Source organism: Pseudorca crassidens, chromosome 1 (assembly GCF_039906515.1).
Source record: "Pseudorca crassidens isolate mPseCra1 chromosome 1, mPseCra1.hap1, whole genome shotgun sequence".
NCBI classification, from domain to species: domain Eukaryota; kingdom Metazoa; phylum Chordata; class Mammalia; order Artiodactyla; family Delphinidae; genus Pseudorca; species Pseudorca crassidens.
Window position 1 is genome coordinate 29,060,977 of NC_090296.1, and position 26,152 is coordinate 29,087,128.

At 40.6% G+C, this 26,152-nt stretch overlaps 2 protein-coding genes across 3 annotated transcripts in view; one reads left to right on the plus strand and one right to left on the minus strand.

Annotated features, from left to right (window-relative positions):
* The first annotated feature begins 18 nt into the window (after positions 1-18).
* ALDH6A1 (aldehyde dehydrogenase 6 family member A1) lies at positions 19-24,159 on the plus strand. The gene is made up of 12 exons (XM_067730418.1): positions 19-167; positions 7,720-7,779; positions 8,802-8,876; positions 9,811-9,972; positions 10,201-10,279; positions 10,681-10,983; positions 12,123-12,244; positions 13,620-13,809; positions 14,021-14,202; positions 15,589-15,768; positions 16,013-16,111; positions 17,811-24,159. The coding sequence occupies exons 1-12, from the start codon at positions 111-113 to the stop codon at positions 17,913-17,915; spliced, it is 1,614 nt and encodes a 537-aa protein (XP_067586519.1). The 5' UTR covers positions 19-110; the 3' UTR covers positions 17,916-24,159.
* The window catches only part of BBOF1 (basal body orientation factor 1), a 39,208-nt gene continuing 28,786 nt past the window's right edge, over positions 15,731-26,152 (minus strand). The window contains exons 9-12 of one of the 2 annotated variants that reach the window (XM_067730407.1): positions 25,583-25,684; positions 21,216-21,290; positions 20,934-21,048; positions 15,731-16,183 (exon numbers count right to left, since the gene is read on the minus strand). In XM_067730407.1, coding sequence (XP_067586508.1) covers positions 16,172-16,183; positions 20,934-21,048; positions 21,216-21,290; positions 25,583-25,684 — 304 coding nt within the window. In that variant the 3' untranslated portion in view covers positions 15,731-16,171. Of the gene's footprint in view, positions 16,184-20,429; positions 21,049-21,215; positions 21,291-25,582; positions 25,685-26,152 lie in introns of those variants that run through there. The other variant, XM_067730401.1, reaches the window with a different exon arrangement.

The window sequence follows — 26,152 nt, forward strand, 5'->3', positions numbered from 1 at the left end:
CCAATGAGGAGGTGCGGCAGGATGGAGGGGAGAGGCCTGGCAGCAGTAGTGCTTGTGGACAGACTCAGACTGTAGAGGTGCGGGGGGCTGAGAAGAGGCAACCGAGAGCCATGGCGGCGGTGGCGGCGGTGGCGGCGGCGGCGGCAATGCGGGCCCGGATCCTGCAGGCGAGTGAGGGTGGCGCCAAGGGGTCGCGAAACTAGAAATTCTGTCCTTTCCGTCCGCTCTCTGAGCCAGCCCCTTCATGGCTGACCCTCCTGTGCCCATCGGACCAGTGCGGCCCTGTCCCACACCTTACTCAGTATCCGCCTTCGTTGGATCCAGCCCTGGACTATCACCCCTCTCCCTTTTATTCTTGAGACTCCCTCTTTCTGGCTTTGGTCCACTCTCCTCCTCCAGCCCTGCCCCGCCCCTGCCGTCACTCTCTTGCCCTCACCTCTATCGGTCGGCCCACCGTCTTTCCCTTTCACCTCTGCACCAGCCACCTCTCTGCCCCAGCCACCTCTCTGCCCCAAAAACTCCCCTTCTGGTCACCTTTCTTAGCATCCTGCCGGGAGCATCCAGATTGTTCCCTTCCCCCACCCTTCCCTTCACTGTCTACAGTCCGAGGTAAAGGCGGAGGTAGGAGGCACACGAGGGGCGAGGGTCAGTGAATGAACTTTGAATCTCCTTCTTGAAGTGTACACTAGGTTTTCCCTCAAAGCAGCCATTTGCTGAGCTATTTTCCCCAGCTATGGCTCTTTGTATTTTCCACAGGCTGTGGGCTGTGCCCTTGCTTGCCAAGACTTTGAGTTTAACTTTCTCTCAGCAAAGTTACAGTGTTTATGTTGGCCGTGAATAAGGACACATAGTTAATGCTACCAGTTTGTTCCAAGCATATGCAAAGGACTAAACATCTCTAAAGCACGTGATAGAAAATGGGAGCCAAGGAAGACAAGAAGTGTAAGTTCCAAGTTCCCACCCCCAAGTCAGCTCCTAGCCTGACTCAACTCTGCCCGTGGGGGTGGGGTGGGGGGATTAGGTCCTCTCTGAAGCCAGCCTAAGAATAGGAGATACAGAAGCTGCATGCCTGAGGCCTGTGATTTACAACTCTGTTCATAGCCTTTCCCCACCCCCACCCCCCGCCCCGCAACCCCCCGTTGTTCACAGCCTTACAAGGACTTAGATTATGAGGCAAGATTTACTACAGGCAACATTCTGGAACCTGCAAGAAGCAATTTTGCTTCTCTTACTCATTATATCCAGCCTGGGAACTTCTTCCTCTATATTGCTGGGCTGTTAGATAATATTAGTATTTACCAGGTTTCAGTGAGTTCTACTGCAGAGACCATGCATTTTTAAGATTCTTAGCAGAGTCGGCAAAGATTCCTGTTTAAATATACTATTTAATGGGACATTGTGGAGAATGGGTTGGAAGGGTTTGTCAAATGATCTGGCTTTCCTCATATTTCTTGATGTGATCCTAGTTCTGATTTTCTAGGTTTGTTTGTTTTTTTGTTTTTGTAGTAGAGAAACGAAGTTTCCATCCTATACTTTCCATTACCAACTTCTCCTCAAACTCTTCTACTGAAATTGACTTTTTTCCTTTGCCTCCTCTGCCATCACAAGTCATTGAGAGCCTTAAGAAGCTATTTTGTCCTTTGCATCAAGGAAAAGAATCTCCCTTCCCAAGTACTTTATTTTAGAAATAGACACTGTTTTCTGATTCATTTTCAGAAACTTCTGAGTTGACCTGGAAAGAACAGAGATAGTAATTCTAAGTCAACTAGGAGTTACTGTAACGTGACACTTTGATAAAGAGTAGTCTAGATTCTGGCAGTCAAGATATTATCACTCCCATTTAAAGATAAGAAGACTGGTCTGAAGTGACTCAATGACTTTCTTCAGTGATGCAGTGGAAAGAGCACAGGCTGCACAATCATACTTGGGTTCTATCCCAGCACCACCACTTCCTAGTTTTAAGAATATCTGTGAAGATTAGAATTAATATAATGAAGTAAGTTACCTGACACTAAAGGTCATCCAAAGTCTCCCAACTAGTAACTAATGCGGCTGAGATTTCAGGACTTACATCTTGGCATCTCTTTCTGTGTCAGGCACTGTCCCAAGCTTTGGGAAAGGAGAGATAAGTAAAATATTCACTGAAAACCCCCCTATTGTAATGCAATGATAAGTGCTAAACAGTAAGAGTGCACACAGTACTGTAGGAACCTAGGGAAAGAGCCCCAAATTCCACCTGTGCAATTCAGGAAAAGCTTCCAAAAGGGGTTGATCTGGGTTTAAGTATTGCAAGAGTAGGAGGCCTTTAGGTAGAGGGGAAGAGAGTTCTTGGTAAAGGAAATAGCAAGTATGAAATAAACATCTAGAGAACAAGGAGTTTGTTGTGACTGGACATAGGTTAGTTTTTTTCAGCAACAGTACTAATGAGTGTGTCTTGGAAAATGAAGAAAAGAAAGGAGATCTAACCTTTCAAAACTATATGATAATGTTTTATTATACCAGATGCAGTGCCTTTTATACCCTCTTGACAGCAGGGAGACTGTGTGCCAATGACAAAATAAAACTAAGTGGCCTAGGGCTTCCCTGGTGGCGCAGTGGTTAAGAATCCACCTGTCGGGTTTCCCTGGTAGCGCAGTGGTTGAGAGTCTGCCTGCTGATGCAGGGGATGCGGGTTTGTGCCCCGGTCCGGGAGGATCCCACATGCCGCGGAGCGGCTGGGCCCGTGAGCCATGGCCGCTGGGCCTGTGCATCCGGAGCCTGTGCTCTGCGATGGGAGAGGCCACAGCAGTGAGAGGCCCGCGCACCGCAAAAAAAAAAAAAAAAGCATCTGCCTGTCAATGCAGGGGACACGGGTTCGATCCCTGGTCCGGAAAGATCCCACATGCTGCAGAGCAACTAAGCCGGTGCGCCACAACTACTGAGCCAGTGCTCTAGAGCCCGTGTTCCACAACAAGGGAAGGCATTGCAATGAGAAGCCCATGCACCCGCAACGAAGAGTAACCCCCGCTCGCTGCAACTAGAGAAAGCCCGCATGCAGCAATGAAGACCCAACACAGCCAATAAATAAATAACTATTTTTTTAAAAAAGAAAACAAAAAAAAACTAAGTGACCTAGAATGCTCCAGTTGGCTTATCCGTGCATTTTCTGCCCTGTAAGAGAATTTACATGAAACAAAATTAATATCCAACAATTGCTTGATGTGTACTCATTCTTTCATTCTGCAGAATATTACTGAGTGCTTACTCTAGTCCAGGAATGGTGCTAGGGGCTTAGGACACAACCATCTAGTGATCTAAGGGAGAGAGACTTAATAATTAAATAAGCTACTATTCCCTAGTGCGATATGAGAAATAGAGGAATTCGGGTGTTTTATGAACTTCAGAATCAGGTACTTAGCCTAGACCAGAGATTGAGACTTAAAAACTTCCAACTCTGCTACTGCCCCTCTCACTCACAGGAGTTAATCTTGTTTTTTCTACTTCAGAGGAAACAAAAACCATTAGATGAGAATGTCCTCAACTTCCTGCTAGCAAGCCTACAGAACTGGCCTGTACCTGTACCTGTACCCAAAGTGATAGGGAGCTAAGGAATAGACGTGAGCCAAGCAAATGTGATGAAACAATTCCAGGCAAGAGGGAGCAGCATGTGCAAGGGCAATGAGAGCACAAAACATGTTCTGAACAGCTGGAGCATAGAGAGAGCAAGGAGGAAAGCAACAAGCTAGGAAACTAGAGAAGTAAAGATACTATGTAGAGTCTTCTAAGCAACGTCAAGGTGAGTCTTTATCCCAAGGACAATGGAAAGCCATTGGTAGGTTTTAAACAAAGGAGTGATCTAACCAGGTTTGTGTTTTAGAAAGACCCTCGGGCTATGGAGTGGAAACTAGATTCAGAAGGTTTAAGAATGGAGGCTGGGAGACCTGTTAGGAAACCATTGTTGAAGTCCAGGTGAGAGACAATGATGGTATAGACCTCGGTGAGGGTAGGAGGGGTGGAGAGAAGGGGGTGCATTTCAAAGACTTCTGGGAGGACATTGCCAGGACTTGTTTGATTCACTGAGGAGAGGGAGGAGTTGGGGTGACATTCAAGTTTCTGGCTGGGCAGCTAGGTGGATAGTAGCCCCATTTACTGAAAGGTGGGCTATAGGAAACAGAGCCGGTTGGTGGAAGGAAGATGAGGTCAGCTTTTTCAACATGTACCTAAATAACATCCAAGTAGAGATGTGGTGAAGACAGTTATGTAGGTATTACCTGAAGAGGAAGATTCTGGTGAGGAATTACAGATTTGGGCATCACCAGGATCTAGATAATTAAGCCACTGGAGTTGATGAAATCACCCAAGGAGAGTTCAGGAACTCCTTGTTCAGGAACTCAACCATTAGAGGCCAGGTATAGGAGACTGAACCAGCATAGAAGGCATAGAAAAAGTGGCCCAAGAAATAGAAAAGATACCAGGGCATCACAGAATACAAGTGGAGAGGGGATTCAGACAGAGGGCATGATTAAATAACTCTCCACCTCTGCTGAGAGGTCAAGTACAAGAAGGACTCGGAAGAGTCCATGGTATGGAGGAAGTCACTCGTGTTCAATCATAAAGCTTGGAGCTGATTGAAGAGTTAGTGGGAGATGGGGAGGTAATTGGTATAGAGAACTCTGGCTATTGGATAGAGAGAGGTTTAAGGTACAGGAAAGAAAGGATCATTGATGGAGGTGTCCAAGGCAGGAGGAACAGTTCAGAGCACAGGTGCAGAGATTAGCCTTAGATTACAGGACAGACACCTCTTCAGTCAGTCCACCTCTGTGCACCTCTGTCTCCCAGTCACTCTGTCCCTGTGAACTTTGGTAGCTACCTTCTCCACTATAAGAGGAAGAAAGGAAAAAATGATGGGTATTGGTCAGTTTTGTAGGCTTACTGGTAAGAAGTTGAGGAAGTTCCCATCTGATGGTTTCTGTTTCCGCTGAAGTAGAAAAAATAAGATCAGCTCTTTTTTTTTAATTAAAAAAATTTTAATTGAAATATAGTTGATTTATAATGTTGTACCAATCTCGGCTGTACAGCAAAGTGACTCAGTAATACACATATAGACATTCTTTTTTTAATATTCTTTTCCATTATGGTTTATCACAGGATATTGAATATAGTGCCCTGTGCTATACAGTAGGACCTTGTTGTTTATCCATCCTATATATAATAGTTTACATCTGCAAGATCAGCTCTTAAGAGTGAGAAGGAAAGGAACAGAGTTGAAAATTTTAAGAGAATTGTTAAGTTTTGAAATAGCAAGGAGTGTGAGCAAATAAGTATTTATAGTAATAACAACATGTAATGAGCACCAACTACTTGCTAGCTATTTTTCATACCTGGACAAGCTTGATCTCAGTAACTCTGTAAAGTAGGTAAACAAGATTCAGTGCCTGCCCTCGTGGAATTTATAGTCTTTGGGGTAACAAACAAGTAACTAGGTCATTACAACACAGACAGATAACTTCTTAGGGGAAATATTGGCTGCTATGGAGTACAAAAAAGGACAGCTAACCAAGTCTGGGGTGGGGGACAGTCAGGCAATATAAGCTGCCCAGTGGACCTTTCTTTCGTTCAGTAGATATTTACTGAACACCTACTGTGTAGCAGGTACTGTGTTGGTATTCGGAACGTGACTATAAGTAAGACATGGTGGTCTCCAGGAGAGTGTTGATGGTTTGAAATAGCTTTTGTGGGGACTGGGAGAGGAAGCAGACCAGGCATTTGGAAGGACTGTCTGCTGGCCCAAAGGACCAGCACCCTTTCCTCTAGACAGTGCTACAGGCACACAAACAAATTCTTGTACTTTATGCAGCCCTAAACTCTTTGGTTAACATGATTTCTCTTCAGACAAGGTAATAGATTATTAGATTGCAGCTTCCTTTTACAACCCAGTCTTGACTATTTTAGTTTGCTCACTTTGATTAGACTTCAGTATTTCTTATATCAACTTGCATAGCATATATACAAACTATTTTTTTTTAGAGAGTGACTTTATTGTAACTGATCCCCCCGACCCCTGCCATTTCCTGATTAAATCCTATTACCTGTATAACACATTCTTTCCCTATTAGGTACATGTGGCTTTTTTTTTTTTTTAATTTATTTTTGGCTGTGTTGGATCCTCGTTGCTGTGCGCCAACTTTCTCTAGTTGTGGCGAGCGGGTCTACTTTTTGTTGTGGTGCGCAGGCTTCTCATTGCAATGTCTTCTCTTGTTGCGGAGCGCGGGCTCTAGGCGCGCAGGCTTCAGTAGTTGTGGCACGTGCGCTCAGTAGTTGTGGCTTGCGAGCTCTAGAGCACAGGCTCAGTAGTTGTGGCACACGGGCTTAGTTACTTCGCAGCATGTAGGATCTTCCCAGACCAGGGCTCGAACCCGTGTCCCCTGCATTGATAGGGAGATTCTTAACCACTGCGCCACCAGGGAAGCCCACATGTGGCATTTTAAAAAACAGCTTTATTGAAATAAAATTGACCTAAAATAAACTGTATATATTTTAAAGTGTATAATTTTTTTTATTTGTTTATTTTTGGCTGTGTTGGGTCTTCATTGTTGTGCATGGGCTTTCTCTAGTTGCAGCAAGCAGGGGCTACTCTTCGTTGCGGTGTGTGGGCTTCTCATTGCAGTGGCTTCTCTTGTTGCGGAGCACGGGCTCTAGGCGTGCAGGCTTCAGTAGTTGTGGCATTCAGGCTCAGTAGTTGTGGCTCGTGGGCTCTAGAGTGCAGGCTCAGTAGTTGTGGTGCACGGGCTTAGTTGCTCCACGGCATGTGGGGTCTTCCCGGGGTAGGGATTGAACTCGTGTTCTCTGCATTGGCAGGCGGATTCTTAACCACTGCGCCACCAGGGAAGCCCTAAAGTGTATAATTTGATGTTTTAATATTTGTATACACCTGTGAAACGTCACAATCAAGATAGTGAACACATTGCCCCAAAACGTTTCTCTCTTACCCCCTTCCTCTTTTCCTCCTCCGTCGTCTCTAGGTAACCACTCATCTGCTTTCTGACATTACCTTTTACATTTTTTAGTTTTATATAAATGGAATCATACCGTATATACTCTTTTTAAGTCTTAACTTCTTTCACTCAGTATAATTACTATAGTTATCCATGTTGCATATATCAATAGTCGATTGCTTTTTATTGCTGAGTAGTATTCCAACATACGGATATACCATACTAGTTTCCCTATTCACCCATCCAATTGTGGACATTTGTGTTGTTCCCAAATTTTAGGCTGTTACCAATAAATTTACCATGAACATTCATGTTTTAAGTATTTGTGTGGGCGTATTATACATACATTTGACACTTGGTTATATACTATCTTATATTCAACACCTATTGTGTTAGACACCATCCTAAGTGTTTTCTTATTTTTAGATTTATGGTGACTACATGTACCAGGCCAAAAATTAGAAAAATATGGTCTAATGACAAAAAAATATTTTTTTAACCAGGACTGTCCTGGAAATTGAGCACATGATCATTATGGTTTATTGTTCTCTCATAGTTTGCTGTGTCTCATAGTCTCACAACTTTTCTCTTTATAAAGCCTGTATGACCCTTGAGAGCAAACACCAAGTCCTTTTTCATATACCCACAGTAACTAGTATAATGTTAAGCATATAGTAGCCATTCACTAAATTTTTAATAATTTTCTGCTCTCATTTATCAAAATAACCATTCTTTTACCTCCCAGGTTTCTTCCAAGGTGAACTCCAGTTGGCACCCAGCCTCCTCCTTCTCTTCATCTTCAGTGGTGAGTTTATTTGGTAATAAAGGCTGACTTCTGAGAAGGAATCCAGTATAATTTGGGGGTATTCCCATTTATCTTCTTTACATAATTATGATCAGAGTTTATCTGAAATTTTGTATCTTGGTTTTCTTATATTGTGTCTACTATGTTGTAAGCATTTACAATATTGCATGGTGGTCTTTATGATTATGATTTTTAATGGCTATATAATATTCTATCAAGTAGATATAGCCTGAATTAACTAATAATTTTTCCAGATAACATTTAGACTTATTCTGTTTTTCAGTGTTATAAAACAAACATTTATTTAGGTAGTTTTCTTCTTTCCCTTCTGAATTAGGATTACTGTGTCAAAAGATACATTTTCTTGGCTTCTAGAGGTTTTCTTGAGCCTGCCAGAAAGGTTGTCTTCTTTACAACCTTTAGAGTTGTTTTTACAGACCTACTGTCTATCAGCCATTTGCAGTAACGAAACCCGATATATAAGGACTGGTGCTCAAAATCCTGTTTATATAGAAGCATGCACATACTGTAACATAGTAATCTTTCACCTTTTTTGGCCCACAGACCACTTTGAAAATTTAATGAAAACAAGCTACTTCTCAGAAAAACTACACAGATAGAAATGTCTTTTAAAATCTTTTGATCATAAAGGTAATGCATGCTCATGGTAATGTGACAGAAAGTCAGCTGGGCCAAGACGTCCTAATAGCTAATCTTTGTTAACACAGAGTCTACTGCTTTTTTAGTATAAGCTTCTCAGTGGCATATATTTACTCGTGAAGTTCCACTGTGTGATTAGCAGGGAATTTCCCATTTACAGAGAGATCACAGTATTGAGAGGCTCTGCCCCATATTAATAAGCACTATAGACAAGTATATTGTATATCTCTTTCCTAGTGCTAACATTTCTAGAAGGCAGAAAATTCAGTTATCAACCCCAATTCCTTTTCTCTTTGTGAAAGAGAGAAGTAAAGCAACTAACTAATACAAAGTTTTGTGGTGTTTTTTTTTTTTTTCCCCAGCCATCTGTAAAGCTTTTCATTGATGGGAAATTTATTGAATCCAAAAGTGACAAATGGATGGACATCCACAACCCCGTAAGCAAAGCTGCTTTGGGACTTAAATTTAACTAGCCTAGAATTCTGGGAACATGGTGGGAAAATAGGGACCAGGGTGTCTATTGTGAAGCACATGGCGCTGCCCCTGCGACTATATGAAAAATGAAGAAGGTGGGGCAGGGACAAAGGATGATGTGCTGCTTTTTTTAAAAAAAAAAAGATTTGTTATTTGTTTATTTATTTTATTTATTTTTGGCTGCATCGGGTCTTAGTTGCAGCACGCGGGATCTTCGTTGAGGCATGTGGGATCCTTGTTGCAGCGTGCGGGCTTCTCTAGTTATGGCTCACAGGCTCCAGGGCACGTGGGCTCTGTAATTGTGGTGTGCGGGTTCCAGAGCACATGGGCTCTGTAGTTTGTGGTGCGCAGGCTCTCTAGTTGAGGGGCGCGAGCTCAGTAGTTGCGGCACGCAGGCCTAGTTGCCCCGCCGCATGTGGGATCTTAGTTCCCTGACCAGGGATCGAACCTGTGCCCCCTGCATTGTAAGGCAGTTTTTTTTTTTTAATTTATTTATTTAATTTATTTAGTTTTGGCTGCGTTGAGTCTTTGTTGCTGCGTGCGGGCTTTCTCTAGTTGAGGCAAGCGGGGGCTACTCTTTGTTGCTGTGCGCGGGCTTCTCATTGCAGTGGTTTCTCTTGTCACGGAGCACAGGCTCTAGGCGCGCAGGCTTTGGTAGTTGTGACACGTGGGCTCAGTAGTTGTGGCTCACAGGCTCTAGAGTGCAGGCTCAGTGGTTGTGGTGCATGGGCTTCGTTGCTCTGTGGCATGTGGGATCTTCCCAGACCAGGGATCGAGGCTGTCCCCCCTGCAATGGCAGGCAGATTCTTAACCACTGCACCACCAGGCAAGCCCTAAGGCAGATTCTTTACCACTGGACCACCAGAGAAGTCCCTGATGTGCTGCTTTCTCCATCAGGCCACCAATGAGGTCATTGGTCGGGTCCCTCAAGCCACCAAGGCTGAAATGGATGCAGCAGTTTCTTCCTGCAAACGTGCTTTTCCCGCATGGGCAGACACTTCAATATTAAGCCGTCAGCAGGTCCTGCTCCGCTATCAACAACTCATTAAAGAAAACTTGGTAAGAAATCTGAATGGTATAATTTTCCAAACTGTTGCCTAGGGGATACTTGTCACTCTCATAGAGGCACTTTTAGCTGCTCTCCCTAACTGTACAATACAGAGAGACATAGATCATGGCTCTCTCCCTCATAGTACTTCTCCCTGACTTTTATTCTTTTTTGGCTGCCTGAGAACTAACAGGAGGCACATCCTTGCGTTGGTTTCTATTTGTGTGTTTTCTCTCTAGAAAGAAATTGCCAGGTTAATCACGCTGGAACAAGGGAAGACCCTAGCCGATGCCGAAGGAGATGTATTTCGAGGCCTTCGTAAGCAGGGATTCCTCATGGGGAGTTCAGGGACATTGGGAAGAAGCAAAGGAAAATGAGAGGCAAAGACCCCAGATGGGGGATTGCTTCTTCCTTTATGTAGATTTTGCTATCCCATGATATCTTTTTTAATACTTATGGGAAATGACAGTACTCAGGTATCTGTGGGATTGGTTTACTTCATTCATTATTTTACTCAAATGATCTTCCAAATGGTATATGTATTGCACTTTCTTTTTCCCATTCAGATAATCTCACTTTACGCAACCCCTTCACACGGCAAGTCAGTGTTTCTTCCCTCTGTCATTGGTCTTGCCACTCAGGGCTGACTAGAGCATGACAAAACTAAATAGTGCACAGTGTGGAGAGTTGGTGGCCCGACTGCTCCTTCTCTGTTCCAGAGGTGGTTGAGCATGCCTGCAGTGTGACATCCCTCATGCTGGGAGAGACCATGCCATCCATCACCAAAGACATGGACCTTTATTCCTACCGTCTGCCTCTGGGGGTGTGTGCAGGCATTGCTCCATTCAATTTTCCTGCCATGATCCCCCTTTGGATGTTTCCTATGGCCATGGTATGTGGAAATACCTTCCTAATGAAACCATCAGAGCGAGTCCCTGGAGCAACTATACTTCTTGCCAAGTTGCTTCAGGACTCTGGTGCCCCTGACGGAACACTGAATGTCATCCATGGACAACATGAAGGTAACTGCCCCTCTGTACATGGCACTTAATCTGGATACCAAAAAATCAAGGTGTTGAGTCAGTGATGGGGTGTTTTAGGATGAAGAACCTAGGGATGAAGGGATTTACTAGTAGTAACCTCCATGTTTGAAGATAATGTTTGTTGATTGTTTTGCCGCCTCTGTGCTAAGGTAACTAACTGGGGAGTAGCGGTGCTTCTTGCCCTACAGAATACATTAGGACAAAGAAATATGGTTAGGGCAAGATACAGATGAGATTAAAGAGAAGTTTTCATTTCAATATTGAGAGAATTTATAAGGTTATTTAACTCAGACTTTATAGATCTCAGAGGTACTGAAGTCCTTCTGATTCATATAATAATAGCTAACACTTGAAAAGTGCTTCTGTGTTTCAAGCACTGTTCCTAATGCCTTCTATATATTATCTCATTTAGTCTTTACAACAACCCTTTGAGGTAGGTACTATTATTTTCCCATTTTACAGATAAGAAAATTGAGGTATAATGAAATTAAGTGATTTGCCCAAAGTCATGTTGCTAGAAACTGTCAAAGTCGGGATGTGTATACTTAAGAAGGCTGACCCTGGTTTTTACTTTTAAATAGTATGCTCTATTGCCTCTCACATGAGGGCACAGTAGTATCTGAGAGTCCCAGTATAAGTGACAGTTGAGGAAATATCACATTCGTAAAGGACAAAAGGAAGAGTTGAGTATTGAAAGGCTATTATTTTGGAGGAAAATAGGAGTTGTAGCCTTCAGAGTTAGATTAAAAGTAGAAATTCTGGACTAGCAAGTGGAAAAATAATGAAAGAGAAGAGGTTAACTAAGATTTGTAGTTTAAAGAATTTAAGAGAGGTACTTCCCTGGCAGTCCAGTGGTTAAGACTTCTCGCTTCCACTGCAGGGGACGCAGGTTAGATCCCTGGTCGGGGAACTAAAATCCCACTAGCGGTGGAGCGTGGCCAAAAAAAAAAAAAGAATTTAAGAGAACAAGGACAGAACTCCAAAATGGGAATCCAGGGTAGAAAAACAAAAGTATGAAAACTTCTCATTCATAATAGTGAGAAAGGGAGAAATTTGCTTTGCTGAGAATCCCACAGCCCTTTTTTCCTTTGTGGTAATCATTTATTTTCTTCTTAAAGCTGTAAACTTTATTTGCGATCATCCTGATATCAAAGCAATCAGCTTTGTGGGATCCAACCGGGCAGGAGAGTACATCTTTGAGAGAGGGTCAAGACATGGCAAGAGAGTTCAAGCCAATATGGTAACTTCTTATTCCTTTTTCCCCCAAATTCTGTTATATGTATTAAAATTACCTAGAAAAAGCCCGTCAGCAGAGGGGCCACTCATCCCACTCTAATGCCAGTGTTTCTTTATTCACAATTCATCCTGGTTGTCTTCCCTTTAACCATGAACAGTGTGATGAGTTTTATTCTCTGTCACTTTAATTACCTTTTATCTTAACCAGGTAATCTTGGTGATAAAGTCACATTTCTCCTTAAGAATGATATTCAAATTCTCTGGGCTTCAGCAGTAACTGCCAAGTTCTGCTTCTGGCCCTGTTTCTTCCTTCAACCATTCTTCCAGCTAGACCCCATCCTTCCTGCCTTTAAGGCGTATCCTAACTACTAATGTCAAAGATATGATCTTCCCTAAGAGCCCAGACTATTTAAGGCTCTGGAAAGAGCCAGATATCCCTGTATGATATATGAGTGTGGTTTACTTGGCTGCATAGTTTTGCTGTTCCTTAGTGACTAGCTCCTCGCCAAATACTTGGCAATTCTTTGATACTAAATATAATGTCCAGTTGCTACTTTCTTACCCTTCCACTAATGTTGCAAAAAGGGTAGCCACCTATGTATAGGCTTGGAGACTGTTCATGATATGCCCATTTGTTTCTTTTCATGGCTGGATGTGTTTTGGCCAATTTGATTTATGCCCCTCCCAGTTCACTACATATTTCTTGAATGTATTCTGTGTCTAACATTATACTATGTGTAATGGGATACAGTTAAGTAGCAGACATGGTATCTATTTATGTACTCAACTATAGCTGTACCTGGAAACATGTGGAAATGACCATATGTCAGTCCCACATAGAAGTTTATGAGGCTGTGTATCTAGAAGCAAGCCAATTGGGGGAATTTCTTTCCGGAAATTGTGTATCAGGAGCCCTACCTCCTATTTCGCCTTTCAGCTGGCTACTGGCAGCTCTATGTTTACATTGCTCTTCATATAACTGGAACCTCTGACAAACAACAGATTCTTTCCTAGCTAACTTAGGAAAGAGAAGGGAGTTCTCCTTGGCTCCTGGATGCAGTGTTTAGCCTGTCAATTTGACCGAACGTGATTGAGGCAGTGTTTTGTTTTTGTGGGGGGCATTTGATAATGGTTTTGATCTAAATAAACACCTATCAGCTTTTCAGCTGAGGAAGTGAAGCAAAAGTAACCTGGAGACTTACTCAGTGTTACCAGTACTTCAGCAATATCAAAATGATAATAAATCTATTTTCAAAGCAACACAGGATAAATTCTCGAGCCCTTTCCTTAAATTCTCATCTGAAATCTCAGGTTCTTTAATTTCTTAGCCAAATTGTATTTTGCCAAGGAAGATTCATGTACTTTCTGTATTTCCTTAGGGAGCCAAAAACCATGGGGTAGTCATGCCAGATGCCAATAAGGAAAATACTCTGAACCAGCTCGTTGGGGCAGCATTTGGAGCCGCTGGTCAGCGCTGCATGGCTCTTTCAACAGCGATCCTTGTGGGAGAAGCTAAGAAGTGGCTGCCGGAGCTGGTAGAGCATGCCAAAAAGCTGAGAGTCAATGCAGGTAACCAGTTATCTGCCCGGCTTCTTTAGACTTTGCATCTGTGGCACTAAACTCTTGATTTTCGCATTGGCCTTGTCCAGTGGGAGCAATCATGTTTATTCTTTCCATTGTCTCTCTTTGTGCTGTACTACTTGTCATTTTGATTCATCTTTATTTAGCACTCATAATTTATGTTAATGAAGACCTTAAATACTTCTGTGTTGTTCTACAGGAGACCAGCCTGGAGCTGATCTTGGCCCTCTGATCACCCCCCAGGCAAAAGAGCGAGTCTGCAATCTGATTGATAGTGGAACAAAGGAAGGAGCTTCCATCCTTCTTGATGGGCGAGATATTAAAGTCAAAGGTTATGAAAATGGCAACTTTGTTGGGCCAACCATCATCTCAAATGCCAAGGTGAACAACTCTGGATTATTTATTTTGCAAATATATAATTTTGTGAAATTAGCTAAAGGCACCTCATTCATCTAATTTATAAATGAAGACACTTAATGACTAGAGACCTCATCTCTTGCCAGAATTACTCAGTTATTTTATCTCAAGTCTGAATGAGTCTCCCCTCCTGACTTCCAACCTCTTTCCACTATACCAGTGGTTGGATAACTTAAGAGCTAAAGAGTAAATATTTTTGGCTTTGCAGGGATAAATAGTCTCTGTCACAACTACTCGACTCAGCCATTAACATGGTGTGGTTTTATTCCAATAAAGCTTTATTTATGGACAATGGAATTTGAATTTCATATAGCTTTAGGTGTCATGATTGATTTTTTTCAACCATTTAAAAATTGTAGAAACCATTCTTTGCTTGTGGGCTGTACAAAAACTGGCAGCAAGCCACTCCAGCTCACAGGCCATTATTTTGCCGGTTCCTATCTTAGGTTATACTTCTTACTTGTTTAATGTTAAATTCTTCTTCCCTCTCCTTCTTACTGCCTAGCTTATAGCTATTGCAGTGTCTCCATCAATATATCAGCCCCCAATAGTTATTGAAAACCTACATCTTCACCAGAAAGTGACAAAAGAAAAAGAATTGGTGTCAATTTTTATTTATCAAAACTGAAAGTTGCTCAGCTAAAATGACAATGACTCCTCAATGACTATGTTGAGGAGTTTTTTTGAAATTCAGATCTCCCCACTAATCCTATTATAATCCTGAATAGTCAAGAGCTGAATCTAAGTGTAGTAGAAATTATGAGATTTCTTGCCACAGAGTCATTGAGGAAAAATCCACTTATCAGCAACAAACACAGCTGACCAGCTGCAGTGGTAAAAGATGTTTTCAATGTTTCATGTGACCTGATACCAAAATAAAAATGTACAGACTCATTTGGGAGGCAAAGGAACAAATGAGAATAGATTGTTTATGTTACAGAAAACTTAGCACAGGATTTCTTTAAATAGAAAAATTCGCCTGTGGTGTTTTTAATATATATTTGATTTATTCAAAAAATGAATTTTCAAGTAGTTTTCAGTAAGATAACAATTGGATAAACAAGTAATACAGGCATAAAACAGGAAGCTAGTGATGGGTCATGAGACCTAAAAATACAGTGCTTAAAGAAAAGGAGTGTAGTTATATAGTTACAGTAATAGGAATTTCAAGTTATTTATGATTGGTAGCTTGGAAGATGGAACACAGCAAGAAAGGACTTTTTTTAATAGGTGATTTAAAATGAAAAGAGATTATTACTAACATAAAAGCTGTTCATTAAGCAACTGGGTAATAAAGTACCAAATAAGCAAGAAATACTGACTTCTTTTCTGCTACATCACTCCTGGCAGCCAAATATGACCTGTTACAAAGAGGAGATTTTTGGCCCAGTTCTTGTAGTTCTGGAAACAGACACTTTGGATGAAGCCATCAAGATCGTAAATGACAACCCATATGGAAATGGAACTGCCATCTTCACCACCAATGGAGCCACTGCTCGGAAATATTCCCACCTGGTAGATGTCGGACAGGTTTGTGAACAGAATTCTTAGGATATTCTTGTAGCCATTTACTGTTTCCTATGTAAGGGGAGAAGGTAAACAGCGATTAGTCACTGCCCCTCTGATCTCCCTCAGGAATAAAAGCTCATGGGATGCAGGATCGGGTGGAAGGTGGGTAGTTAAAATTGGTCTCTCTGACGCCAAGCATTTGGGCTTCTGAATGGAAAGTTCCTTTGTTTTTCTTAGTATTTGACATGGATTTGTTCTGCTTTAGGTTGGGGTGAATGTGCCCATTCCAGTGCCTTTGCCAATGTTCTCATTCACTGGCTCTCGAGCTTCCTTCAGGGGAGACACCAATTTCTATGGCAAACAGGTGACTTTAAAAAATATATTTTTCCTCTAAGAAACTTTCTTGAACATATTCAGGAACAAGTCAGTAGTTTCCCTAGAAAAGATATAAAAGTTAACAAAATTTTGCCAATTCCTGAATAACTCAAGGCAACAGAGTTTTTGGGAAAGAGCATGAGTAAATCCAAGCCTTTGTATATGTCCTCTCCTCTGCCTGTGACCGTCTCTTCCTGTATCCCCCGTTTCTCCCGCCTTTTCATCTGACTGTTAATCCCCAGTTTAAAGTGTGGACTCCTCCAGAAAATCACCTCTGACCATCACTATCCCCTTCAGTGTTGGGTTGGGTATGTCCTCATGTGCTCCCACTGCACACATTGCTCCCGTAATAGTTACTCATTTACTAAAAATTTTATTGAGCACCTTCTGTATATTAAACACTATTCTATAATAAAAATTATATAAATGCAGCACCGAACAAAAAATAAATAAATAGAGCAGATCTGGAACCAAATTACCACTATTATCACATCCTTCAACTGGTGCATATATCCTAAAGCAAGAACAGGCATGGCATGTTCAAACAGCAGAAATGGGCTGGAGCACAGTGAGTGAATAAGGAAGATAGTGGTAAGAGATGAGGTTAGAGAGGTAGGCAGAGGCAAGTCATGTAGTAGGACTATTTAAGCCATGTTAAGAAGCTCTCATCACACTGTAATTATTATTTACTTATCTGCAGAACGTGGCACAGAGCAAGTACCCAAATACGTGTTGGACAAATGGGCTAGTGAAAGTTCTTTGTAGTCCCACAGAAATACAGCCATCTTGGGACCTTCAGTAAAAAGTTACTTATTTTCTATACAGGTCTCCCTTTCATAGGTTAATAATAAATTAACAGTGGGATTACACAGCAGGCTCTGACCGTGTAGCCAGCTGGTTAAGAAACACTGTTTGGAGGTGGATTATCCAGTTTGTGCATTAGTCACAGCTTTTGTAAAATTGACTAGTTTGATACTATTAAAAATTTCTTTCAAGGGAAGCAGAGTAAAACTCTTGCTTAAAATAGTTTGTCAGTTTTGGAGTTTTTTTCCTGCTATGTCTTTGTTTAATTACTGTAAGTTACTCTGGTGAGTGAGGCTTCTTAGAGTAAAAGACTGACCTTATATACAGTTTGAAGTCTTAAATCCTTAGGTACTTAAATTGCTATTTTGCACTATGGAAAGAAGACATAAAAGTATCATTCTTACATAATAAAATGTAAACTTCAGTTGTATCTTATATTGGAAGTATGTAATAATCTCTAAAGTTGTTTTCACTATATTAACATTGCCCAGATTTTGTCTAATAATTCTAGAAGAGTATTTTAATCAAGCTGGTGTGTTTTTTTCTAACAGTATCCTTCTAGCTTGCTAGTAATTTTATGTGTTAGATCTGCAGTCTATTCTCTTTTACTCAAGCCTATTCTTATAATATAAATACAAGTTTAATAGTTTACCTTGTTCAATTTTTCCATTTAGATGTGCCAGGTAATATGCTAAATGTTTTACATAAATTATCTCATGAGCAATATATTTAATTTTGGTTGCACCTATTCCTCCAGTAGGAACGTGAATAGCATTTCATAGCATCTCCTTCAAAAGTGATTAAAAGAGGAATCTTGAAACCCCCAGGCATATATGATAACTCCCTCTTTCTCTCTTTTTTTTTTCTTTCTTTGTTCTCTTTAGGGCATCCAGTTCTACACTCAGCTAAAAACTGTCACTTCACAGTGGAAAGAAGAAGATGCTTCTCTTTCCTCACCTGCTGTAGTCATGCCTACCATGGGCCGTTAGAAATGAGTTGTTCTGGACTCAGTCCATCCTGAGTAATTGCCCTTTATTCTTGACCAACTCCAACTGCCAACTTTGCTCAGATCAGATCCCTGGGATTGGAACACTATGTAACTAAAATCTTTCACAGGACCATTATCCCCTGTTAAGTAGTTAATAGGGAGACTCCTAGTGTAATTCTGAAACCAGATTTTCACTTGCTCTTCATAATTTTATTTTTGAGGTCACTGTTCTAACTGTGAAGTGCTTCTCTGGAATAAGAGCTTAGACCTGATTTCTAAAAATTTTCCCCTTTTCTGATGACTTGAAGGAAGGGAACATTAGTGTGTGTAAAGACGATCTTCCAAGGAAGAGGATCTCTTGTATGGGGAAATAGGTCAAAAATAATTCACCCTTTGGTTGATCGTCAAACACAGCCCCACATAAATGCCAGTGGGTGAGGCCTCTCTGTGAAGCTTTGCTGAGTCTCTCATTTATCCCACACCACACAAGATATAATCCATCTCTACTTATCCCACAGATGTGACAACTGCTTCTGTCTTTTCTGCTGAATGCCACTTTGTCCTAGTGACTCATGACCACTAATTCTATCATTGTCACTGTTCCTGCTCCTTAAAACCACTTCCCAAGGATACCTCAGTATGCATTGGACAAATCAACTCTTTGTGGTGTGTGCCAAGCGTTAAATTTCAGGGTTTGCTTTAGCAATCAATTAATGCTTCAGTCATTAATTCAGATGCCAACAGGATTTTTTTAGAAAACTATTTCGAAAGTTATATCAGGCCCAGAAATCAAGGGGTATTCCAAACCATGAAAGTGAGCAAGACTCTTTTTTTTTTTTTTTTTGATGCTTAACAGGATCTCATGTTTACTGAGAAGTGATTAATGGCAGTTTCTCATTGGCTGAATCAGAAACTGAAGAAACATTCACTACATGTTTTACAATATTTTTCTCTTCCAAAATGCATTTCTGTAAACAAGTTTTAACCACTGTTCTTAGCTTTGAAATCAAATTAATGCTGAACTTAATCAGTATAATCAGTATAAGAACAGAACATTTCTTAGGACTCCTAGTACTTTACTTTGAGTAACAAAGGGTCCGAGAAAATGAACCACCCTTAAAGATACAACCTTGGGCGACACTGTTAAATTCTCCAAGACAAAAATTCTTCCTAAAAATGTTCTTCCCGTTTGGAAGGGAAAAACCAAATTCCTACTTCCTGGGGTGGAGGCTCAAAACCTTCAGACTCAAGTGTTCTCCAAGTATGTGCAAGACTGTTGCCTAAAGTAAGTCTAACCTGATATTACTTGTCAAAATTTTTATATTGTTCTTTCCTCTTGCCTGCATTTCTCATTTGTGATACTTTTTTCTTTTTGCGGTACGCGGGCCCCTCACTGTTGTGGCCTCTCCCGTTGCGGGGCACAGGCTCCGGACGCACAGGCTCAGCGGCCATGGCTCATGGGCGCAGCTGCTACGCGGCATGTGGGATCTTCCCAGACCGGTACAAACCCGTGTCCCCTGCATTGGCAGGCGGACTCTCAACCACTGCGCCACCAGGGAAGCCCTGTGATACTTTTTAATGAAAGAACCCTAATGTAAAGTAATTAACTGGGGCCTAAGAAATTTCAAAGCTTTCCATGTGTGAAGTAGTCAAAGAAATGCTTTGACAGATTCTTCTGCTACCATTAATTCAACTGTCTTTATGCTTTTTGTTTCTTTGCTATAGCTCAACTTTAAGTCAGAACAGAAATTTATGTGCTAAACTGAGTAGATTCTTTTTGCTCTACCATGCCAGTTGAATCCTGTCTTTCTGATATGGTCTTCACCCATTGACCTAGGAGAAGGCTTCTCATTTCTGATAGAGTAGTCTCTGGTCCTCAGCCAGATGACATAGGTCATTTATTTTTCTGCTTCCTCATTAGTTACGTAGATAATGCTAACCTATTCCATGGGGATTATTTAATGAATTAAGGATGGTAAAAACCTTTAGAATGTTTGTGCATTCTGGATTTTAGGCTTATTACTACCACCTGTTGGATAGAATGTCAAAATCTTTAATCACTTAAGGTGATTGAACGTTAATAAAATACATTTATGACCCTCCTGGCACTTTTTTTTTTTTTTTGGATTTGCCTGCCTAAAGGTGAGGCAATAGAAATTTATAATTTCATAATAGAATGCCTCTTGTTTTATCTCTTATCACAGCTGACAACTGGTAGTAATATTTAATCCAGTCCAACAACTACAGGCTGGGTTGAATAAAAGGTCATATTGTCTAAATTCCAAGTGGAATTAAATATAATCACAGAGACTCCTAAGTTTTCCTTACCTTTAAGGAAAATTACTTTTTAAGAAATGCTAACTAATCAGAATTGTGCTGCTCTAATTGGAATCAACTCATTTGGCTAGGTACTTGCTACTCAGAAAAGTTTCTAATTTCTTACATGGAAAAAAATCTGTACAGTTGTGTTCATGCTAGTAGCTGCTAAAAAATTCAGTATTTTCTTTTTGCTCTGATGTGGCCTCACTGGAAATTTCTCACATTTTACATTGTACTAATTGATTATGTACAACAAATTACAAGTAAAAAGCTCTTAAAAAGAAAACCTGGCTTTTTTTTTTTTTTTAATGGTACCGTACTTCCTTATAATGCCTTTGTCCGCTAGCTTATAGTGACCCAGACTTCCCACCTCTGTCCAAAGCCAACAGTTACGTGGTCACTATGTTTATTCTTACATAAAGGATAGTACATATTTTAACTGGGCTATATATTTCAAAAGGCAATTTATAGGTTTTCCACACTAAAAGAGGCACAAATATGCATTTGCATTAAATATATGTCTTCCTTAGTGTGGATATTGTTTATTAAAATGTCCACAATCTCACACTAATGTTATTACTCATTTCAGTGATCCCTGAGAGCTCCCAACTAGTAGAGAAAAGAACTGTGACTTAGAGGAAGCTGCATGAGGAAGGGGAACAATTATGTATATTGTTTGGTTAGATTACAGACTCCTTACTATATCAGACTCTTGTGATCCTTTCTGAATATTGGGTATCACCAGTTCACCAGTAGAGTCTAAGATTGGCACTTGCTGGGTGATGAAGATGTGATCTTGAAGCTTACTTTCATCCCTACAATAATGACAAAGTAAGACTTGTCAACAACCACACACACGGAACTTGGTTCAGAACAATAATATACTTGTTATGTTATTCTCACTCAATTCTAGTATGTATAAGATGTCTACAACCACCATTGTGATCAGGCTTATGTTCATTGCTTTGTCAAGAGAGCTTACCCAAACTCCTTTGTTGTTTCATCATCAGGACCAATATAGTCTGGAACTGGACGTCTAGAACTCTGGCCGTATTTCCTGTAGTGGGTATAAGTTAACAATGAGGCAGTGTCTCCACATGCCCTGTATTTCAACTACACTTTAAAACTGCTAAAGGAAAAAAAAAATAATAATAATAAATAAATAAATATAGGACTTCCCTGGTGGCAGAGTGGATAAGAATCCACCTGCCAATGCAAGGGACACAGGTTCGATCCCTGGTCTGGGAAGATCCCACATGCCGCGGAGCAGTGAAGCCCATGGCCACAACTACTGAGCCTGCGCTCTAGAGCCGCGTGCCACAACTACTGAGCTCACATGCCACAACTACTGAAGCCCGTGCTCTGCAACAAGAGAAGTCACTGCAAGGAGAAGCCCGTGCACCACAACAAAGAGTAGCCCCCGCTCACCATAGCTAGAGAAAGCCAGCATGCAGCAACAAAGACCCAACGCAGCCAAAAATAAATAAGTAAATAGAAATTTAAAAAATAAATAAATATAAAACTGCTAAAGGGAAATGCTTCAGTTGGATGGGCTTCTTATTTTCAAAAATGAGCTTTCATACACACATAGAGGCAGTATAATATTAGGCAAGTTAATTTAAACTTACATTCTCTTAAAGTTGAGACATGTTGAACTTAAGAAATGGAAATATTTATGAATATAATCATGATGATACTCATAAAATAGCTATTAAGGGCTTCCCTGGTGGCACAGTGGTTAAGAATCAGCCTGCCAACGCAGGGGACACGGGTTCGAGCCCTGGTCCAGGAAGATCCCACGTGCCGCAGAGCAACTAAGCCCGTGTGCCACAGCTACTGAGCCCACGTGCCACAACTACTGAAGCCCACGCGCCTAGAGCCTGTGCTGCACAACAAGAGAAGCCACCACGATGAGAGGCCTGCACACTGCAACGAAGAGTAGCCTCTGCCCACCACAACTAGAGAAAGCCCACGCACAGCAACGAAGACCCAATGCAGGCAAAAAATTAATAATAATAATAATAAACAGCTATAAATGGTGATGGGCAAGGTTGAACCAGAGTACTGACCAAAAGCAAGGCCAAAAAATTCCCTTCCCACAAAAAGAATCTCAAAACACAGGAAAGTTACCAATTTAGATAGACCCAGTATGAAAATTTTTTCTTATACTTTGGAAATTCTAGTTTAAGAACAGAAAAATAGGCCCTCTTGCCCTTTGAGATGACTCACATTCTGTCTATTGAGTGTGTATCACCCTGAATAAATCTGCTTTCAATCTAAAAAAAAACAAAACCAGGAAATCAACATCATTCATTCAATATTCTAATTTGAAAGTGAGATTAACAGAGTTACAAAAAGTATAGTAGGTTGATTTGCCAGCAGATAAAGACATACCCCACTCCTAAAACTTGTCCTCAATTAGGTGCATATGAAAGCAGCATAACCCCATTCAAAATCTGGCTATATTAAATAGTCCAAAAATAATGCATGAAAAAAATGTACCTTAGATACCTCTAGTGCCTGAGATATAGCCAGAGTGATTGTTGATGCACTAAAGAGTGCAGTTTATTGGTTATACTCCTTTGAGTTAATTCAATCACAGAGAAAACTATTGTATTGTTGGATTCACAATCATATACAACCAACTGTGAACTCTTACCAACTTCCTAATTACTCCACTTGCCTTGGAAGACCTTTTATCATCTAATTCCTCCCCCGCTGGTTTGAGCTTTCTCATTTCATCATCCTATTCCTATCTTATCTTTTTTTCATCCAACAGGCTTAGGCATCATCCCATTGTGGCCAGTTCAAGTTCACTGATTTGGTGTGAAAGATTTCACTCAAACTCCTTTGTTTATCCAAGTGTTGAGAATAACACAGCGTGGAACTTGAGGCCTGGTACTCTGGCTGTATTTCCTGGGGTACAGAAATATCAACTCACAATGAGACAGACATTCAGTGCCTACAGTCTGGATTCTACCCCTACCTCTTCAATTAAACTCTTTGAAAGTCCACCAGAGATGCAAAAGCCATTTCAAAATCCTCCATCTTCCATTCAGCTTATAATTCTTTAAACTCTTCTCTTTTGGTTGTACTCTTTTTTTATTCTCCTGTTTATTTTTTATCTTTTTTTTTTTTTTTTTTTTGCGGTACGCGGGCCTCTCACTGTTGTGGCCTCTCCCGTTGCGGAGCACAGGCTCCAGACACGCAGGCTCAGCGGCCATGGCTCACGGGCATAGCCGCTCTGCGGCATGTGGGATCTTCCCGGACCGGGGCACGAACCCGTGCCCCCTGCATCGGCAGGCGGACTCTCAACCACTGTGCCACCAGGGAAGCCCTCTCCTGTTTATTTTCATTGTGGTTATTCCTAAAGGTTCTAGTCTCAGCCCCTTTATTCCTGTATCTTCATCCACTTTCCTAAACTCAAGTACCAATTTTCACTAAACATGCTCAAATCTCCCTTCCTAAACTCTCATGTGTACTCCAATCACTCTTTGCAAATGCCTTAAGTGGTTTTAACTCCAATATGTTGCCACATCTCCAGTTCAGCACTGAAAATACTACTTGTATTTCTTCTGCCTAGAATGTTTTTTCCACCCCATTTTGTTCCTACTTACCTTTAGAGATCAGCTCAAGCTTCTGCTTCCTCAGAGACTTTCCTGATCTCCTCAATTAGGTCAGATTCCCCTAATCTAGGCTCTCTTACCACTGTATACCACTCCTTTGAACCTATGTCATAGTTGTATTTTTTATTTGTGTGATGATTTGAACAATGTTTTTCTTCCATGTAGACCAAAAACTCCCTGAAATCAAGCATGATGTCTTTATTTGCTCAACACTATATCTTCAGTAAATAGTTGGCACTCAGTATGTATATGTTAAATGAATTAACGGATGGATTAAATAAAATTTAAACATTTCCCTCACGCTGGCTTTCCAGATTTTTCATTTGCCTTTCATACCACCATTCCTTCATGTCTTAAGCTAAAAGTCTTAAACATTTACTCCTTTTCTTTATTCCTTTTGTCCTTTATCACCAAGTCCTGTTTCTCCTTCCTTACTTTCTCTGTTTCTCCCCTTTATTCCGACTGCCCTTACTCCTGCCTAAACCCCTCACTGCTGCGTGCCCAGAGCAGGGCAGCAGCTTCTGTTGGTCCCAACTCTATTTCTGTCCTCCAATCCGTCATACATGTCACTGTGTTACGTTAAGGTCGGCTCTGAGAACAATGACCTGTGAACCCTTCCAGTGAGAGAGTATGAGTCTGGCTTCTTGCTCTTTGTATTCCTTTAAGGCAGAGAAGAAAACTATGTTACAGTACTCTAGAATCTACAAAAGTTCAGGATTTTCTGCATGGTTTTTAAGGCTCATCATAACTCAATCTATAGGTTAAACCTTATTTCTAATTAGTAATTACTCTCTAGCATCACCAAATTTCCTCAAGACAGGCAGTTTCTCCTCAATGTTGCCTAAATACCCTACACCCATTCCTAACTCTGGGCTTTTTCTTAGGCTGTCTACCCCTTGCCTGATGTGCCCTCCCTGCTCTACCACTATCCTACAAGGCACCCCACAGGGTCACCCTCTTTCAATCTTCCCTGACTACTCTAGCCCACTGACGCATTGTCTGAATTCCATCTTTACTTTATTGTGCCACCTAATTTTTTTCCTTGTTATGCTTGGTTTTGTTTGGGCAACCAAATAGTAAGCTCTTTGAGATCAAAGGCAATGTCCCTTGATTCTTTTGAATCCCCACAATACAATGGTGCCAAGCATTTAACAAGCAATCAGTAAGTGGTTGATTTATTTTAGCCACTTTATAGTTACTATAAAGTGACTATAACCAGGGTTATAGTCACTGATAAAACATAATGAAGAGAGTGAAACTAATCATTAAAAATAATTATTTGGAGTACCTGTGGATTTCTGTTTTCCTTTCCAGGTCTTTTTCTTGGTATTAGAGATCCCCTTGATTAATAATCAGCTTTAAAATAATTTACTTATCTTTGCAGACCAATAAAATCTTAACAATTGTTATGCTTCTCTTTAGTTACCACTCATTCAGCTGAACAATGTTATACCTTCTCAGGAAGCATTACCTTAAACACCTAAGATTGATCGATTTTCTTTCCCCTTTAACTCTAATAACTCTTTCATTTTTGTGCTCACTTACACATCTCCCATTCTTTATCTCTGGGAGTTGCAGTAGCTAAGCAGTATGACCCTTTCATATTGATATTTTCTGGTCCTTTCCCATTCCCTTAATTCTAAGTAAGAATATGTTCACTTTTCCTATATGGCCTCTAGGTTTGATAGCAAATTGGTATTTCACTACTGAAATAGGGAGTTACCTAGGAACAAAGCCATTCATTTTTGCAAAGAGCAACCTCAAGACTTTCTCTTTCTGCTCCCAGGTCAAATCTCCAATGTCCATATTTCCTTGAATATCTGTCCTAAAGAATTTCAAAGAAAAAAATGAAAAATAAATGGTCAAAGTAAGCATCTCTTCTTTTTAAAAAATATAAAATATGTAAACATGAGAAAATTTCTAAATCATAACTGAATATTATGAGGTTTCCAAATGGAATGACTACAAGGCAAACCATGTCCATTACAAAATCATAAATTTGAAAAGCACATTAACATGGTAGCCAATTTGAAGTGTTATGTAGTCATTAAACTGAAAATAAGAAAAACTATAACAACATGAACAAAATCTGTGCTCAAACATTAAGCAAATAAGCAAAAAAGAAAGTTGTAATGCAATATCATGTATCCAGATAATACAAAGACAAAAGGTACAAGAAAAAAGACAGTTGTTTGGTGAAATTATTGATAAATTCCTTTTTAGCAAGTCTTTAGTATTAGATATTTTGCTATGAAAATAGAGTGATAAGAGGTAAATATATAAAAGAACATGT

Bases quoted from the DNA above. Each gene is read 5' to 3' on its own strand.
- ALDH6A1 (XM_067730418.1), top strand. From the start codon at position 111: ATGGCGGCGGTGGCGGCGGTGGCGGCGGCGGCGGCAATGCGGGCCCGG. The intron at 9,973-10,200 runs GTAAGAAATCTG...TTTTCTCTCTAG, and splicing joins AACTCATTAAAGAAAACTTG to AAAGAAATTGCCAGGTTAAT. The intron at 10,984-12,122 runs GTAACTGCCCCT...TTCTTCTTAAAG, and splicing joins CATCCATGGACAACATGAAG to CTGTAAACTTTATTTGCGAT.